This window comes from Spea bombifrons, chromosome 2 (assembly GCF_027358695.1).
Source record: "Spea bombifrons isolate aSpeBom1 chromosome 2, aSpeBom1.2.pri, whole genome shotgun sequence".
Classification (NCBI taxonomy): domain Eukaryota; kingdom Metazoa; phylum Chordata; class Amphibia; order Anura; family Pelobatidae; genus Spea; species Spea bombifrons.
This window is the reverse complement of record NC_071088.1, coordinates 118,184,593-118,204,662: the sequence shown is the minus strand read 5'-3', so window position 1 is coordinate 118,204,662 and position 20,070 is coordinate 118,184,593. Positions and strand designations below refer to the sequence as shown.

Here is a 20,070-nt window from a genome sequence, read left to right as displayed (position 1 = left end):
ATGTACCAGATAAGCAGAAAAAATAACATAGAAATGGATATACAGTCTCCATGTGTAATTCAAGTATTCTACGGTGTATCCATATCTATCTATCTATCTATCTATCTATCTATCTATCTATCTATCTATCTATCTATCTATCTATCTATCTATCTAGCTATAGATATATATATATATATATATATATATATATATATATGTATATATATATATATATATATCTATAGCTAGATAGATATAGATAGATATAGATATCTATATACATATATCTATATACATATCTGTGTGTGTGTGTGTGTGTATGTCAATGCAATTTACTAGGCCCAGTGAAGTATTGTATGAGCTTAGTTTTATTTATTTATTTATTTATTTATTTATTTAATAACGATAAAACAATTGTTTTTTTGAAGACCAGTTAAAAAAACGTTGATTTTATATTTATAAGCATAAAGGATATATATTTCTATTGCATGTGCTGACATCTATTTATTTACTGGGTCTGAAGACATACCGCATTATATTTCTCCTTAAAAAGTGCCATCCATGTACATAGCGCTAATGTCCGGCCAGGGGTCGATCTGGACACCAAATTTTTAAAGGAGGACTTAAACCGAATGAAAAAAAAGTCTTAATTCTATTAATCCTTAAAAATAATAATATAAAAAGCATACATCACCTCTGATTTTAATTTCAGTAACATTTGGGCTCTTGGGATTCATTTGCACGAATTCTAATACGTGTGGATTTAAAAAACTATCAAATAATAAGAATATTGGATAATATGGCGTCAAGAAAAGACATTTGCACACGCCACAAAAATGCAGTGCATTCTTGGTTGTTTGCAGAAAATTTACAGCTGGGCAATAAAAGTTTACGACTGAATCACAAGTTGGATTGGCCACAGGAAGTCATGTGGACTCTCCATGAACGTGAACTTTTTATTGTGGTTTCTCTTCTGACTATTTCTCACTGCTCCTTGCTATTACAGTCCTCCCAGTGCCAGAGAAAGGGGATTGATCTTATCTGTTTTAAAATATATTTTAAAATCTAGATATTCCTTTTTTTTTTGGCTCCTGGAACACTCGATTTTGCTTAAAGGCATTTTGGAAATAATGAATTTACTGCACCTCTTGGTCGCCTCCCCCTTTTCCACCCCTAGGGGCAAAAGGCACTACATTTCCTTTGGAGAAAGCAAAGAATAAGAGAGCGCCGAGTTGTAAATACCTTTTTTTATTATTATGTTTTGTTTCCCATGAGTTTCCTGCTTTACCAGCAGACTGTCGGTGAGCTCTGTCCCCACCTTTTATATTATTTTTTTTTTTATCCTGTAATGTTTTCTTGAAGCTTCACACAGCATCAACGGATCATACAGAGGGAGAGAGAGGGAGAGAGGAAGAGAGAGAGAAGGGGAGAGGGAAACATAGAGAGGCAACATTGGTAAGTGTCCCCTTATTGGTTAAAATATCTACCTAATGATCCATATCAATGGGTGGTAAGAAAACTGGTACAGAACGACCTAACACTTATAGGCAAATTATTGTGATATTAGTGAGATGCAGAATTGTGAAGAACAGGGAAACTGATTTTTCTTTTTTTTTTTTTCTTGATATGATGTCATTGTTTTGGTTTTTTCCTATAGAGACAGTGTAGGGAGCTAAGATTACATCGTTTCTTGCTGTCACGTCTTCTGATGTTTGTAAGGCTGCTGTTAAAGGTCTGAGGGCCTTGAGAAAGGGGTGTGATGTAAGGCAGTAAAAAAAAATGAGAAAAGAAAGGGAGAGAAGACCCGCAAAGGAATTGAGGTCGGAAGCGTAAAAAAAATGTAAGATGATGTTGAGGATAGAGAGAGAAATGTGCACTTTTTAATACTGTAAGAACTGAACGATATAGGTGAGAGGGAGCATGCGCAATGAGTACAGTGCCAATATGTCCAAGAATGGTTGCCAAGCCTTGTCTGATTTCTTAGTCATTACGTCCAGGGTGTGAGTATTTAGTTTGTGTTTTCTTAATTGGTCAGGTTTTTTTTTTTTGGAATTTAAGATGAACCTATATCGACAGATTTTGCATATTAACTGTTTCCTTACTGCTCTACAAACAGTAAAATATCTGCGTTTTTAGCCACTGGAAAACAAATATAATTTGCTCATTCATATGTGGAAATGCCTAAAACCCAATTATTTGTCATCATTTCCTCATTTTGCACATTTCTCTCCCTGAAAACGACATTTTGTGAAGTAATTGCTAAAATTATACGCAAGGTGTGTCTCTGTGCCTAAAACATGTCTGTGCGACTCTCTTGAATTACAAGTCAGACAGGAAAAATTAACTATAGCAATACTACATTTTAAACATTCGATATGAGGTTTGGAAAAAAATAAGTCTGACATTTCGAAATGAGATATTGCATTTGCTACGTTTCAAATACAAAACAGATTATTTTCACTAAATTAATATTTCAAATGTAATAGCATCATTGTTTTAGTACAGTCATTGAAAAGTTTACTACAAAGATAAAAACATTAATACAGTGGGTGGAAAATGATTTGTTCACAGAAGAAAAGATATTGTATTTCTGTTAATCCAGAGCATGTAATATTGATAGGGCATTTCTTTTATTTTCCTGACCACATTAGGCTAAAAGAAATTACTTTTTAAAAATATTTTGTTTTATTTAAGATGGCTTTATTTAATGTAGAATTGCATGGCCTTATTAATGTCTTACAATTTAGAATACAAGCAAGATTTAACAAATATATATTTTTTAAAAAGTCAATTTTCTATTTGGTTGTTGTCGGTATTTATTGGGGAGACATCTGGATTAATGGTGACATGAATGTTTTCTAAACAGACTCAGTCTCTGTCTGCTTGCAATCCATGAAGCATTTATTGCTGTTCTGGCCTGTAAAGCCAAATGCCTGCAGATCTTTTTTGAAGATGTTGTTCAGCCAAATGTTCATTCTGCTATTGTTCTGTTCTTCCACACAAGCGGATATGGTCTAGTCTCTGTATTGTGTCTGTATTAGTTTTAAATCCATTCAGTTTATTTAACCTTTTTTTGTGGCATGCAAAGCAATAGCTCTATTCTCTCTGTCGCTGCAAGAGTTAAATGAATATACTTTAAAGGTGTTTTATTTAGTAAGTGGTTTCATGCACATATTTTTGAAAATGTTTGCTTCTTTATTTATACACCCTGGTGACTTGAACCCTGTGGAAATATTCCAGTAATTTAATTTCAGTAATTCCAGGCCTTAAGGGTTTGAAACCCAAAACATTAAATCAATGTATCGATTTGCCACTCTGTTCGACCTGCTTCCACCTCTCGCAATCCATGTTATATTCCAAAGATATCTGAGATTTATCTACCGTCCTGATTTTTACTAGTAAAAATCAACTTGAATAAATTAATAGCTTTGTTTACAAAATAGCGGAGGGAAATTATATAAAAAATAAAATACAATTTTTTAGGAAGCTGCCGGGCTTCTGATTTGTATCCAAAATCAATATAGAATATAAATATTGCAAAGATGTCAAGTATAGGTGTATCTTAAAAAAATAGAAATCAGAAAATATCTGCCACCTAAGGAGATTTAGGAGTCTATTTGGTCTAACTAAGAAGGATTTAAATATTATTTAAAAATAATTTTTCAGTGTATATTTGTCATATGACTATAGCTTATCATATTCCAAATTTGGCGCAGACGCAGTGTGACCCTTCTCTCTCTACACATACATATCCATTGTGTGAGCCTTACTGTGAGTATGGTTATATATAGTTATATATATATATATATATATATATATATACACATACATACATACATGTGTGTGTTGTGGCACCACTAATGGGTCTGTTGATCTGAAGACATTATAAAACGCTCACAAGGAAAAAAATCCAAATTACCTTTTAAAAAAGCGCATTTCGTTGAATTTAAACCCATTTTGTGGAATTTCACTGTATTTTCAGGAGAGTTTCTGAATGTTTTAAAACGCAAAAAAGCACATTTGGTGTTAAATATTCTTTGTGTCTATGAATATTTTATGCGTTCTCGATCTATTTGTTCATTGTGTTGTTTGTGGCGGCAGTAAAACGTCCAAATACTTAAATAACAACGTATTTATTGGAGTGAATAGTGAATTAATAAGAAACTGAAAGTGTTATTACGCCTGTTTATATTGTATATTAATTTTTTGAACGGTTTACTTTCCAAGCCTTCGATCCGATTATTGAATTTACAGTTGTACGTGGCAATTGTTTAAATACTGTAATAATACTAAAAATATAATATGGAAAATAATACCTTCGATTTGATTTTTTGCGAGCTACGTATTTGTGTTTTATGCGAACAGATAATTTTCGGTAGATAATAATACAAGTGATAGGTTAGTCGGGGGGTATAATATACAAAATTCAACTTTTTTCAAATGTATATTTCTTAATAGCAAAATGAAACGCATTTAAAATGTAAGTATTACAGGTTGTACTGAATAGGGCAAACCAATACAACAGTACTGCATTCTGGTGCTGAAAGAGGCTACACGTGTCTATGCAGTTTTCTAAGGGGAGGGGGAAATGTTATACGAGATATATATAGTTTTTTGTAATACACATCCTTTGCATTAATAAGCTGAGTCTTCTCTTGAGGTTGCTGTAATGCAAGCTTGTGAAATTGAAACCTTGATGTAAAGTAACCGGGTTACTTTCCTGGGCCTCCCTTTGTTTACTTGTTTATATACTGCCACCAAGTGACCAAAAGTTGCCAAACCAGCACATTCAATGGTCAAGTAAAGCCTGTGCTAAGGTCTGTGGAGGAAAAAATGAATGTAATGTCATTAAAGTATATTTCCTTGCTTATTTTCAAAATATAGATTTTAACTGAAAACACATGTATTTGTCTGCTGATGTCCCTGAATCAGATATATTTTATTATTGATGGGCAGCCATTAAAACGGACAGCAAGGTAGTCACAGAAAGCTATTATCAAGCCCCTTCCAGTAGTGGATATAACAATATGCAGTAGACACAGGAAACACTCTCACTGTATGTAGAAAGCATAGTTTATTTGAGAAGAACACAATATTGCCAAATCATAGTTACGTTTGTAATCGTTGCAAGAGACATAAAAATGATCTACAGTAAGGGAATGCTACATTTAATGTATGACTTCGTTGTGTTAAAAGCATCACACCAAGAGATCCACTTAAGGTAACACACTTGTTTTATTTAATAAATCTTTCCTGTAATCTGATATGAGGCTGCATGCTTCAAGCCTGTAAACACGAAGAATAAAGCCCCTTAAGGTTAATGCTTGGGCAATCTTTCATTGTTAGGTTATGTTTTCATATTTAAGAACGGTTCATCAATTACATTTTGCTACTGCTCACATTAAATATAATCAAAGGTGGGGAACATTAATATTATATTTATTTTGTAGGAAGTACGTTTTAATGTCCTTTAGCTTAAACAATCGCAATAAAAATATTAATAGAACTTTCGAGTTTTTAATATTTGTGGCATTACTTAAATCAACAAAACTTACACGTACTGATTTTTTATCGTACATACATGGACCTTGTTACTTGGTGATATTCTGTTGTCCTAATAATAATACTGGTGTTGTTTCAACTGATATTACATTACTTCGCATCTCCTTAAGCGTGAGAGGGAACTTTTCACAGGATATCCACACAATTCTTTTGAGTACATTTTCTTTATCCTTGGAGAAAATTCGATTCCACAAAGTTTTGTAGCGGAGAAGGGAGATTTTTCTTTCCACTTGACGTCATAGATACTTTGCAGTCTAAAATGAAATACATATGGGGAATATTATTTTTTCCTGAACTAACAATATATTCGTTCATTAATGTAATCAGAAAATACATATTAAGCATTTTAACTAAACGTGGCAATAAAAATGTGATCTACAGATTCAGGTATTTCTTAAGGAACTTAGGAAAATCCAATAAAACAAAAACACGTTAACTACGTAAGATCTTTTTAGTTACTCTACCAGATCTGGGAAAAACAATGTGCCATATGCAATCCGGATACAACATATTATGAATGGGTTTGAATATGAAAAATATTCTTATGGGTATTGGAGCGGGTTTCAAATGGAAAACTAATTCTCTTTATTGGACTTTTTTATAACCTGTATAGAATAAGTACCTGATTGCGGTTTTTTAATTTGCTTTAACTATATAATTGGTTTATAGACAATAAAATGGAAAGCGTGAGATGTATCCGTGTGTTTAGATATTGTGCTTTGACCTTTGTCCATGTGGTGACTAGAGAGCCTACATGTAAAAATTCTTAACTATGTATGTATGTTTTTACGAACCCCTGTTTCATAGTAGTGTCCATTAAAATTGATAAAAGTGATTATGCATTTTTCTAGTAAACGCTAGTTTATGAATAGTTTACAATATCTCGAATATGTAAACCTTCATCCCCTATTGAAATGTCAATTGAACCCCTTTTTTCTATGGCCAGAGGTTTGCTCAGCTATATGTTACACTATAAGTTATAAATTACATATATTCACCTGAATGAAAGACAAAGAAAAAAATGGAATAAACCAATGCACATATATTTACCCATATCACCTCAGCCAGACATCCAAGTGTTATTGTATTAGTCGCCCCCCAAATTGAATACTTAATGAAAATTTCTCATTGCATTGGTTAAAGCTCAATACCAAATCATAAATAAATAAAACGTATGAAGTCTGATAGGCAATAAATTACAAATATAAATTTAAAACTTGAAAGGGAAAGGTACTTAGCCCATGTATGCCAATTATGTGATGTTCACTAATACTGCTTAGTATTAATTACACATAACTGTCTCCTCCTTTCCTGTCTACACAAAACATGCAGCTCTATGTGGCATGTTTATGCTGTGATTTTTTTTACCAGATAGCTCTCATAAGAGCACACATAAACACTACATATTCTAATGTATCTGCAAATGTTGTCACACATTCGCTACAGGAACACTGGGCACAGTTAAACATTCCTAGAAATTGTTCATGGTATTTGTTTATTGCTATTCCAAGAGGCGAGATGTTTCGTGGAAATTGTATTTATATATATGGCAAATTATCACATACAGTCGCTTGTTGGTCTATAGGAAAAAAAAAAAACCTTAAAGTGTTGAAATAACTTTTGACAGTGGCAACTGGGCTCCAAAGCCTTGCTTGCCCATTAAAAATATCCTCCCTGTTGTTTCCTTTCGTTTAATTGGGAAGGATATGGAAAACACGTGTGCAATGGCAATTTTTATGGTGTACTTTTTCCATCAGTTAATCAATCCGCTAATTAGAAAACTTAAGGCATAATCACCCATCCTTCAGCATTATTATGTTGGAAACCAAAGCATGGCTTCTATTATTAAGAATTTTATTTTAAAACAAATAAATGGTTTATCTGTAGGTACACTGCTTCAATATGTTTTATAATGATTATTTGATTTAAGGGAAAATACACTGCTTTAAGATGGGATGTGGGATCCAGAACTAAAAAAACACAAAATTCTGGGTCTGCTCTTTTTAAAGATTTTGCATAGTTTACAAAAGTGTAAAGGCCATACCTTGTACGCAATCACTTATGTATATGTAGCACTTTATTTGGGCAAAAATTGGATTTTCAGCAAAATAAAATGTATTTTTAAAACGACAAGTGGCCCACCTTATTAGACATTATATATCCGGCTAGGGGATTGAACTTTCAATAGAGTGAATAGTTCAAAACTTGATTCTTAAACTGCTTTACAGAACTGCACAAACCATGGCTTCCCTATTGTTGCCAATTGCATGTGGATGCCGGTTTTCTTCTCCCCATAAATCGACTTGTGCTTTAAGGTTTGCCCTTTGCTTATACTAGCAATAAAACACTTAACTCTCCTTACAAATAGAAGCTCGATTATAACACAAAAAAAGCCTCATTGAAATCCTTGCAATACCAAGGTTTTACCCCCAATATAATCCCTCTAATCTCTCCTTAATGTTTGAAGTATGGAAGAAAGAATTGTATAACATTTAAAGACAGAAAATAATATTCTCTTAATATAATAACAAGAAGAGTACTTTGAGTGTGGCAAGGGACCCTTTAGGATTATACACTACGTCCCAATCATACAGTACAATAAATAAAAGATAAGATGATAGGTGGGCAATGAAATAAGGTTGTCCAAAAGATATCAAACGGTTTTATAGTGTTCCAGATCATGCTTAGTGAAATTCAATTTTATCTTAAACCATATCTGCTCACAGGCATATTTTGACATCAAAGTGCGCACACACACACAGACGCACAAACACAAATATATATATATATGTATATATATATATATATATATATATATATATATATATATATATATATATACATATATATAGATATGTGTGTGTGTGTGTGTGCACGATATATAAACGAACATATACAATACGCAGTTTGATCTACTGATCTAGAACTTTTACTGTTATGAAAAAATATAGTATACATGATCAAATGTTCACATTATACAGACAACCTAAAAAAAACAACGACATTTTCTATGGCACAAACATCGTATACGTTAAAGCTATAGATCTATGTTTACAGTAAAGATTTAGGAAAAAATCACCTCACCTTTGGAAACAACCTTATTTGTCATCTATTATTTCTTCTAGCAAGGTTACTTGATCTCAAACGTATAGCTCGTGGAATCCCAGTCTCAAATGGTCTCTTTATTTTGGTTAAAACTTTTATTTTGTGTTGTTGTCTACACTCAGGGGACTGTTAGTGTTATAGCAGGGCAATAAACGACCTTTTCGTCTGTTCTCTTCTTTATGGCTTTACAGCCAGGATTTTTGCTTTGTTGCTCACAGGAAAAAGATCGTAAAATCCTTGAGCATCCGGGTTTCTTCACAACCCTTGACAAAATATTGCTTTGTACAACTTTCACAAAAACAGAGGGGACTCTACCAGGAGTAGCATAAATATTGTGACAGCTTTGTGTTTTGAAAATGAGTGTATTTGGGACCAATAAGTATTTGTTTGCAATGTTTTTTTCTGGATAATGAGAATTTTAATAATATGGGCAACTATGTTTAATAAACAAGGTGTCATTAGACACGTGTGATATAAGCTGCTCTATTAAACCACAAAATCCTGACCTCTCTCCCAATTAAAAAAGCTTCTTTATTTCTGAAACCTCAACAGCAACATAAAAGACTTACAAGCATGCCATATATTAACACTTTAATTATTCTGCTGTCTATGTGAAATTATCATAAGTACGCCGGTTATTGTAAATCTTACGAAATATTGTAACCGTCAATATTCATATTAACAACCAATGCTATTCAAACAAAACAACATAAAAACATATCTGCCACATTGCCACACGTATATAAGTAGAATGAGTGCCCTTATACATTTTTACATGCAAATTTATAAATACAAGACTATCACAAGTTTCAAAGAGTTTCAACTATGGGTACACACACACACAATATATATATATATATATATATATATATATATATATATATATATATATATATATATATATATATATATATATATATATATACAGACATATCCATCATTTGCTTTATTTATTGCGATATCATGCAATATATGAATTATTTTATGTTTAAGATATGTACCATAACGGTATAAAGTACATGCTCTGCAAATAGCTTCCTATAAATTGTCTGTTTCATATTTCCTGTGTACAGATCTTTGTAAATTTTTAAAAACTGCTTGCATATGGATATGGATACATATGTGTACTTAAGAGTATCAACATATTAATGTACACATGTGTGTTCACATCGGTGAGCCCACACTTATCTCTGTGCGTTTGTGGGTGGGAGTTTGGGGCTTTACATGTCTGAGAAATTCCAAATGCTTTTGCATACATTAAATTCTATTAGGAACAATGTGTAATTCAATCCGGAGGAAATGCAAATCGGTTTAAAGCAACGTTAATCTTCCGAGACTTGCTTCCAAATACGGTAAGTGAATTTTTAAAATATATATATATATATATATTTCCCGTTCCTAAACTATTTTAATATTTCTATTCCAAGTCTTAGTTTGAATGTATACTTTCAACTGGGGAATCAACACAAGCAAAACCAATTTTTTCCTTTCTTGACATCTCGCTTCTTATTGGCTCCAAGTAGGTCAGCTGACTTTGTCATTTTGTCTGTCCTGGAGTGGAGCCGTCCCTATAACAATCTAGTTCAGACTACAAACTGGAGACAGAAATAAATATTAAAGAAATCTTACAGGCAGGTAAAGGAGAAGATATGAATTCCTATTTCACGAACCCCTCTTTATCCTGCCATTTAGCCAGTGGCCAAGAGGTGATCCCAAATGTGGCCCTTAATTCAACTGCCTATGACCCTGTTAGGCATTTTTCCACGTATGGAGCAGCGGTAGCTCAAAATAGGATCTACTCCTCTCCTTTCTATACCCCGCAAGATAATGTTGTGTTTAGTTCCAGCCGGGGTCCCTATGACTATGGATCTAATGCATTTTACCAGGACAAGGACATGCTCACTAGCTGCAGGCAGAATTCAATGGGACACAATACACAGACTTCAATTTCACAGGATTTTAACAGTGACCAAAACAGAGCCAATGTCCAGGAACAGAAAACTAGCATTCAGATCTATCCTTGGATGCAACGCATGAACTCTCATAGTGGTAAGTTTTACAGCTTGAAGATATAAATTAAATAAACTGAGCCATCTTTACGATCATCTCCCTAGCAGAACAGGCTCTGCTCCTTTTTTTATGGCCTCATAAAAGCAATAAAGTAGCTCCTTTCACAGTTTCCCTTATAGGCCTTTTATTTGTTAAGTTGTTGCAAGCAAATCTGGTTTGTTATGTTCTTTCTAATTAAAAGACGTTGGGAGTGTAAAATATCTGTAATAAAGTTCAACGAGGTTTGTTTTTTGAGGGAAGAGTTAAATAAAGCAATATGCATTCTTTTCAGAAAAAAAGAACTTTGAGAAATGGGAATGTACATATATATATTTTAGTTATGTGCTATATTCTTGGAGAAAGGGGGTAGAAGTAAGATGCTTTCATGATCTTTTCCCTGTTTTATAGTAAATGATTAAAATAGTGTATGCATTCCCAATTGATTCTATTAAACTAACAAAATTAATTATTTTTTTTGAACCACAGTGACATGGGTTATTCACTATTTTTGTGAAATTTTCTCGTGTTTTCAGAGTTAGCTATAGCTGGTTGGGTTGGTACAGTGGGCAGCGGGGTAATTGAGGTGGTAGATAGTAGGGTAGTTTTGCATTGACATTTTTTGTCTTCTCACTAATTATTTTCAGTTTGTCTTGTGTCTGATTCCCTAGGGGTAGGCTACGGTACGGACAGAAGGAGAGGTCGCCAGATCTACTCCCGTTATCAAACCCTGGAGCTGGAGAAGGAATTTCATTTCAATCGCTATTTGACCAGACGCAGGAGAATTGAAATCGCCAATGCACTATGCTTAACGGAGCGTCAGATCAAAATTTGGTTTCAAAACAGAAGAATGAAATGGAAAAAGGAAAGTAACCTGACTTCAACTCTGTCTGGGGGCAATGGTGCTGCTGACAGCCTAACCGGGGGCAAGGAAGAAAAGCGAGAAGAGACAGAAGAACAGCCCAAGGAGTGAAGGGAGAGACTCCAGTTCACGACTCCTTGTTCTCATTGTCTCTACTCCCCCACCTTCCCCTGGCTGGCAGAATTGAAATGGATGGGTTGCAATATACAACTACACATATACACGCATTTCCTTTCAGAGCCCGAAGTGAACTATTGTATTGAGAAGAAATCCACCGTGCAATGTGATAGCTTTGGCCAGCCAACATCCACCAATATGTTCCTCTGGCTATAAGTCTGTATGTCACATTACTTCACTCCAACTTGGACTAAAGACACATTTCTTTACAGCAAACATTGCCTGCGAACAAAAGGGACAGACTTTTCCTGTGTGTGAGTTTGGGATGGACCTTGCACAAATTTCATTTCAAGAAAAGTCAAGCACTCTCCAAGATATATTCCGTTCCCCTTATCCCTTAAGCCGTGGCCACTTAAATATAGCACCCCTCCCTGAAGAATAGCCTGGCTGTATTTAAAAAAACGATACTTTGCATCATTTTCCATATTACATACTGTGACAGTTCCGCGTTGACCTTATTTTCTCATTGTGATAGTGGTGTCAGTATTTATATTTCTGTTAAGCACTGCAATGTTCAAAAGTAGCAAATAAGTGACGTTTCCTAGTTGTAGAATATGGTTACATCTTGTGTTTCACTGATTATGTATAAAGATCACGTCCTATGGACAAATTGTTGAGTATTTAATAAAATGGATATTATTTTTATTTGTGCCATGTATTTATTTCCTGTGTTTGATTAAAATAAATCGGTGCACCTCACACAGCATTTCCCCCCTGCCATGAAGAACTAGTTTGAATCTTCACAATTCCCCTTATTCGTCACTATCATTTGTATTATTTTTCATGAGCTGATAGAACAATCAGAATTTGCTCTTCATTCACCTAACTTCCTAAACAGCATCGCAGTCTCGCAGAATACCCCACACATCACAACACTGCATACTACTCTTCCACTACTTTTTTTTATTAATTGTAAAATATTATTTAGTACATAAGCAGCAGTGCGGGAAACACTTGCAAACATTTCCCAGAACAACTGCGACCTCAAACAACTAGAGACATCAAAAATAAGAAAGCAAAACAAAGAGAAACAAATGTCAAAACACACGTACATATTTATATGTATGTAAATGTACTATATATATATATATATATATATATATATATATATATATATATATATATATATACATACATATATATATGTGTGTGTGTGTGTGTGTGTGTGTGATTGTGTATGTATACTGTAAATAAGTGAAACAGATACTTGAGAAACCATTAAAACCAACAAACTGCAACAAAAATATTCTAGAGCTCACTGGGAATCAGGTTTGTTTAGCAATATTGTATTTACAAACCACCATTCATAATTATTACACACACTTAAACTTCAAAAACATAATATCCCAGGCACGTGGTACTATCTAATTGTTCTGTGACAATATCATGTATTATTCCTCCCCTAGAGTAATACAATTTGAGCTAATTATACATCTAAAAAAGTACATATTTCCACGTGTACATAATTTGAATATATTATATTTATTAAAATAACATTTTCCTCTTGTAAAAAAAATAATATAAAAATACTTATATATATCAAATAAAGAAAAACTGCATCGATTTTAAAACTTTTATTTATTTACAAATGAAGCTTTCAGCTCTAAGAGGATATTTTACTACTCTTTAAATTTCCTTGCGATAGATTTTAACAAAGATGAGGAAAAAAACCTCAGGAAGACAGATTTTTTGTTGTCTATGATCTTTCATGCAAGACAAACACTTTGCAAGACCAGGACTTTCACTTCAGTGATCAAAAACACAAACATTTATTGAACATGTATGTTTGGGAGATGTTTTGGTAGATAAGGAACCTCAACAAAAAAAAAACGAAAAAAAAAACACAGGCTTTGGGAAGAAAGAAACAGACATCTTTTTACTGCAACACGTGCGCTCTCCTTATCAGATTCAAAATGTAGAATCACAAAGGGTCGCCGAAATAGGCAATAATAAATTTGATAAATATCAGTTACTGTATGTTTTAAGTAACAACATTATATACTCAATATGGACACTTCTCACACTGATGTCTAGGTATATTCACAAATAACACGGCACTACTTCAGTAAGGCTGACAACACATTGTAACAAAAAAAAAAATTAGAATTATCACAGCGATTTATTTTAAGTTAAGACACGACGGTATACAGTCAACTTATTTTTAATAGCATAATAAATGGGATTATATATGTGGTTTTTTTTTAACCATTACAAATTAACCATTAGGTAGCATATATATATATTTTCAAAGCTGCTAGAGTAAAGAAAATGTAAGAAGTCCAAATTTATTGACCAATCAAGCCAATGGTGGTTTAGGGTGCAGCCATATTTAGAAGGCGCTCTACCACTGTCCTGGCACCAGGTGACGCTGTGGACTCATTGTCTTTTTTGTCGTTCTTGGGGCCTTCGGTTTGTTCTGCCAACATATCAGATACGTTTCACAGGCTTCCATCAATAACCTCCTGGGGTCATCAAGCCAAATTTATGACTGGCCAACAGAGTCACGTGATTCTATTTAAACATCCCATATTTGGGCAGAGCACATAGAATAAAGAAAGAGGAATCCCCAGCTATAAATTCTGCACTTTAGAGAACAAAACCCCTGAACTTCAAAGGGCCACAAATCAAGCATAATCAAAGGGTGCAAAAATAATAATAACAATAATCAGCTATGAGTTCGTACGTAGCCAATTCATTCTATAAGCAAAGTCAAAATGTTCCTGCCTATTCCATGCAAAGTTATGGGAATTATGGATCTGTATCCGAGGTCCCTTCATCCAGGTATTGCTACAGTGGGTTGGATCTGAGTATTACATTCCCATCTCCTGGTTCATCTAACTCTCTGAACGGTCTGGACATGCCTTCAAACCCAAATTCCAACTCTGACCGACCTTCCTGTACAGTAATGGGCTCTTCGGGGCATACTCTGGGCAGAGGAGAACAGAGTACTCTAAGCCCTGGGATTTACAATCAGAAAACTGGGAGTACATCGCTGGAGGACAGATCTAAAGGACTTGAGAACATCAAAGCAGAGCCGGTACAATCTACCCCACAAGGAGGGCAGCAGCAACAGCCACCACAGCAGCAGCAGCAGCCACCACAAATATATCCTTGGATGACCAAACTACACATGAGCCATGGTAAACTTTCACTTCTTAGTTTTGTTTCGTTGGGGTTTGCATTGGTTTTTATAGGCCATACGGGGCAAATAATAAAAAAAACCTGAGGTCGTAAATTTTACGACTAAGGCATCAATTGCTCGTAAAACTGTCCACTAAAAGGCTTAGAGGCTATAGACGTCCAAATTTATGACAGCATAATTGGATCATAGAAACAAAACGTGTAGAAAAGGCGATAATTCCATTTTTTTGGAAGGGGGCAAAAGGGATTAAAAAAAATAACTTTTCATATATACGATTTTAGTGATCTTTGTGGTGAAAGGAATGCCTGCTAGAAAACCGTAAATTAAACGGAAATATATTACGCTTAATTATGTGTTGATTTTGTTTAAAATGTATAATTCTATGTAGATATATATATATATATACATTTTATATACATATATATATAAAATTATAGGTAATACATATGTAATTACATGTGAATTCTTGTGGCGGTAGCATGTGGTATAATTTACTATGATATATATATATATATATATATATATATATATATATATATATATATATATATATATATATATATATATATACATATTTTTTTATAGTTAATTCCCCAAAATTTCTAACCCACTAGAGTTGGCATAAATTTTTTTTCCCCTTGCTTACTCCCTTACTCCATTCTTTTCTCTAGAAACAGACGGAAAACGTTCCAGGACAAGCTACACTCGCTACCAGACTCTAGAATTAGAGAAAGAATTCCATTTTAACAGATACCTGACTCGCCGGAGGCGCATAGAAATAGCGAACAACCTCTGTCTTAACGAGAGGCAAATCAAGATTTGGTTTCAGAACCGAAGGATGAAGTGGAAAAAAGATTCTAAAGTGAAAAATAAAGACTCCTTGTAAAGAGGCCATGTCTTACGAAGAACAAATTCAGTCTAAGTTTTAGTACACCTACCTACTGAAACTTTTTTTTTCATCTTTTATGAGGGGGATCAGGAAATTTTGAAATGATTACAGGGAATCTGAGTCATTTCTAAGCATCTCTGTATAACATATGACAACCCTCATAAGGTTTTTCAAAATAATATAGTGTATAGATCAGTCCGTTGTCCATTTAGTGTCCTATTTTGACAATTTATTGTATAGGTAAAATGTGGATAAATGTATAGGGAGCACCCTGCTTAGTATATGTATCAGCCCCATTGTAGTAGAGTTGCGATCTATGCAGGGTCAAAGAAAGTTCTTGGGCAAAAAAAAAAAAAAAATGCTAATTGAGGTTCTAGGTTGAAAAGGACAGGGAAAGTATGGCTGTATTATATTGTGCTTATTAGAATCAAGAGTCATAAAGTTGCTTGAACGGTTAGATGAGGAAAGTAAGGGAAAAAATATAAAATGATTTCAAAATTGAGATTTTTGATTTGTTTGATAAAAATGCACATAGGATGTGCAACCCATCATTAATTAGTCCCATGCACTTGTATAGTGTTTTTAAACATACAATGACTTTGCATCTTAATAGAAAATGTTTATGTTTAAAATTCATCTTAGGTACTTAACGTACCCACCTTGAAAACTCTTAAGTTAACTCCATCCAGACACTTGGATATACTTTCTTTAAAAAAAAAAAAAGTGTTTGTGCAATATTTTGGCATGATGGAGAAAAAAGGGGAAAAATAGAAAAAAAAGCAAAACTTTAATGTGTAATTTATTTTTATTTTTTGGCGTAATTAATGCTGAAAATGTATAAAGCCAATTTGTACGTCATCGTTTTAATATAATCATTTATAGTCAGTTTTATTCGATACTGTACTTCATATATTTATTGGTTGCAATTTCATATGTGAGAATTCATGAAACCTATATTTTGTCATATTGAATAAACAGCAAGTACTATAACAAGTAAAATGGGTAGTAATTCTCGTTTTTGTTTATTTCTTAAGATTGGCATGACGACTCTACAATGCTCAAATGAAATCAAAGTCAGACATGCCACTGTGATTTCTCTGTTAACTCACCAAGATCTGCACTCAGTGTCACCCCAAAGGTGTGTTTAGGAGTGTTACATAGTATGGGTCATACTAAATTTTACGTTACTTTATGTTTTATTTATTATTGATTAAGAAACAAAAACTGCAAACTCTTTTGTAGTTTAAATGTATGTTTGTTCCTGTTTTTTTTCTGATTTAATAACACCCCACCAAGAGACATACCCATCATCATTGAAGAAATATTCTAATTTATAGTTAATAAGAAGGTTTTAGGTTTCTTGTCGCGCCATATAAAAATACTCCTTCATTTTGGGTTTAAAAAAATCAAAACTAAACAATCTAATAAAGTGAACAGCCTCAAGCCCCTTTAAATTGGATACGAAACCCACATATAAATGTAATGCAGAGACAAGCATATAATCCATAATATTGGCTGCTATTTTGTTTATGGAAATTGTATAGTATTTTGAGACTAAGAAAATTAAAAACATACCTGAAAAGGGGAACAATGTCGAAATGTTGGTATCCACAGACTCCTAGCATAATGTGACCTACACTGTATGTTTGCCTTAAAATGGAAACCTAAGACTTAAAAAAGTTGTAATTATTTCCTTTGATGTGCAAAAGCTGTAGAATTTTTCGGGAAAGTCTTTTAAAAAGTGACCCATTTGTGTTATCTGTGATCTGGCCTGAGAACTATTTACAGTAAGGACAAATGCTTGGAACGAGTTAAGGGTTCCATAAAACTTTATGGCACTTCCGTTACACGTTGCAGACAAAAGAACAGCTTCCTGATATTGGAAGTCAAAGGGACTCTTTGAAGAGAAATCCTATTCACTGGATACTTGTTTTATCTTTTGATCACCAAATGCTAAAATATCAGAAAGTGTAACTTCACTGGCTTGTCTAGAATCAGTCTGGTGGGTTCACTCTGACAGTCTTACAAATTTAAGATTAAGTAGGACAGACTACATGATCAAATTATTTCTTAAATTCACCCATATGTTGTCAATTAAATTATTTTTGAGCCTGTCAGGTTGGTTCTCTTGGTATCAGCATGACCTTTTATGCGCCCATACTTTCAATAATCAAAATGACGTCACCACTCCATTCCCTAGCATCCTCAAACCTACCCCCTTTTGTTTTCTATTTACAACAACAAAATTGTTGCAGTAATCCTTGCAATCAAAGATTCATTTCCAAAAAAACCTAGCTATACATACATGCATGAAAAGAGAAATTCATGCTAAAGCAAATCTAAAAATGCCAAGAACTGATGGACTTCTAACTGTTAAATTACCAGCATCCCGTGCACACATACACAGAAATACACTTGAATACTCTTGGGCATACACAAATCCATTCAAACATTCAAATTGTGATCACTGTATATGAATTATGAATTCACACACACATATGCAATTATATACATTTGAATAGACACATAGGTGCACATAAGCAGAGCCTGGCTGTCTAAATTCAGTAAATTGCACTTAAATTCTATACACCACAATGAATAAGGGTTATTTATTTAATACACCTCGACTTCTTTCAATATATTCCCCCACATTATCCTGCACTTACAGATACAAACACAGTTTACAGTAATAATTACACTATCCGTACAGCAACTGACGTCAGGTATACTTCCTGTGCATCTAACATCAGAGGCCACCTACCCTGAACCCTGATTTAATAAGCAATCACACCTTGTTTATATATCTTCCCCCTATACTTAACCCTACTTTAGAAATGTCAAAAAAAACATACATATTTTATAGTGAAAAATCACTTACCTTTCCTGTATAAACTGTAACCTCTATATTAATAAAGATTAACTAAAAAATAGTATTAAAATTACAAAGTCCATGTCTTTCATGGGCACTGCTTTTAGTGTAAAGGAGAACATTAGGGCAAATACTCATGGCTCTTCTATGTGAATTTAGTAGTTTAAAAGTTTTGAACGTTATTTATGTGGATGGCCCTAAGCAAAGACCCTGAATGGCTCACTTTGAACACGTGATGTCATTAAACTAAGTTTTATGGTTTGGGGGAGCTGACAAAAGCTACAATGTATTTACATCATATATAATCTTAACTGTCCACCATCGCAGCTGCCAGGGCTCTTTAATGCTGGGACAGTGGGACAAGGCAGCTAGTGTGGATTACTTCGCCTTCAGAAAGCTGTAAGTCAGGGTTCATCCTCAAGAAAGACCACATGAAAACCGAGGAAATTGATGCTATTTGACTTAAATCTTTAAGGTAATTCTAAGTTTTTTTTGTTTGTTTTTTTTTAATTAACGGGATTTAATTAACAGGCAGATGTTTTTTTGGAGCCTGAATTAGGAAGAATTATCGTGTCTTGCCTAGGTGATACGTGTAACATTTTTATCTTAGAAAACTTTAAAACTAGCACTTTTTAAAACATGAGAAAACACTATGCTTTGAGAAGTGATAAAAGGCTGAATTGCGAATTCTCAATGAACAAAATTCTAGGGGTTGTTGATAACACAGGGTGGTCTTTAGGTGGGGAAAGAAAATGGCTTTCATAGGAATAACTGGGCTCTTACATGTGTGAGTTCATTGAAGAAATGGGTTGTAAGAGTTTTTAAACTTGGAGAAAGTTTGTGATGTAAAAGTGCATGCGCAAAGCAAGGGCTTCACATTTAACCCGTTCTTGCTCAGTTCGAATTACCCTTCGACAGGTGCGAGTGCAGAGACTGAGACAGGGAGGACTTACAGCGATATCATTTTTAAGAAACAAAATTCTACAAACAAAACCAGAATTTTCGATTCACACTCCGAAAATATTTCAAATGGACTATAATCTCCTGTATGGGAAATTGGTCATTGTGCCACACACTAAAGGCAGGGTAAACGATTACTTAACAAACAAAGTTTCATTGTATTGTTAGTATTTGAGAAAGCGATGTTTAATGGACACGGTCACAGCTTACCCTGTGGATGAGTCAAATAGAGAACAGCTTTTCTTCAATGTAGTCTCAAGAGACTTCTTCAGGTGTGCTCAGAGCTGTGTGTGCTGAACTACACAAACGGGTTTTTCTTTATGAAGACTCTTGTAAATAGTTTAGATATTTTTCTTCATGGTTGCAGGCCATATGCACATCAAAGGTCGTAACGTTGAAACAAAGCACACACCCACGTCCCAAAAGATTGAGAAAGCCAGGCAGTAGATTGATAGCTGATAAGTCAATAGATCGAT

At 33.9% G+C, this 20,070-nt stretch overlaps 3 protein-coding genes and 1 long non-coding RNA gene across 9 annotated transcripts in view; 3 read left to right on the top strand and 1 right to left on the bottom strand.

The window, feature by feature from the left end:
- Positions 1-975: 975 nt before the first annotated feature.
- HOXC4 (homeobox C4) overlaps positions 976-20,070 on the top strand; it is a 44,147-nt gene continuing 25,052 nt past the window's right edge. For 4 of the 5 annotated variants that reach the window (XR_008346302.1, XR_008346298.1, XR_008346300.1 and 1 more), the window contains exon 1: positions 976-1,437. The gene's annotated coding sequence lies outside the window, so the exon portion shown is untranslated. The remainder of the gene's footprint in view (positions 1,438-20,070) is intronic. The other variant, XR_008346301.1, reaches the window with a different exon arrangement.
- LOC128473855 (uncharacterized) lies at positions 5,038-19,883 on the bottom strand. The gene is made up of 2 exons (XR_008346303.1): positions 19,805-19,883; positions 5,038-5,798 (listed from the first exon to the last, which is right to left on the bottom strand). It is a non-coding gene; the product is annotated as an uncharacterized LOC128473855 (long non-coding RNA).
- LOC128473853 (homeobox protein Hox-C6) lies at positions 9,595-12,733 on the top strand. 2 transcript variants are annotated; one of them, XM_053456079.1, is made up of 2 exons: positions 9,595-10,698; positions 11,367-12,733. In XM_053456079.1, exons 1-2 carry the CDS (start codon positions 10,299-10,301, stop codon positions 11,666-11,668), a joined length of 702 nt encoding a protein of 233 aa, XP_053312054.1. In that variant the 5' UTR covers positions 9,595-10,298; the 3' UTR covers positions 11,669-12,733. The 2 variants fall into 2 exon arrangements, with proteins under 2 accessions (XP_053312054.1, XP_053312053.1); XM_053456078.1 differs by having other exon boundaries at positions 11,343-12,733.
- HOXC5 (homeobox C5) lies at positions 14,081-16,764 on the top strand. The gene is made up of 2 exons (XM_053456080.1): positions 14,081-14,874; positions 15,548-16,764. Exons 1-2 carry the CDS (start codon positions 14,406-14,408, stop codon positions 15,760-15,762), a joined length of 684 nt encoding a protein of 227 aa, XP_053312055.1. The 5' UTR covers positions 14,081-14,405; the 3' UTR covers positions 15,763-16,764.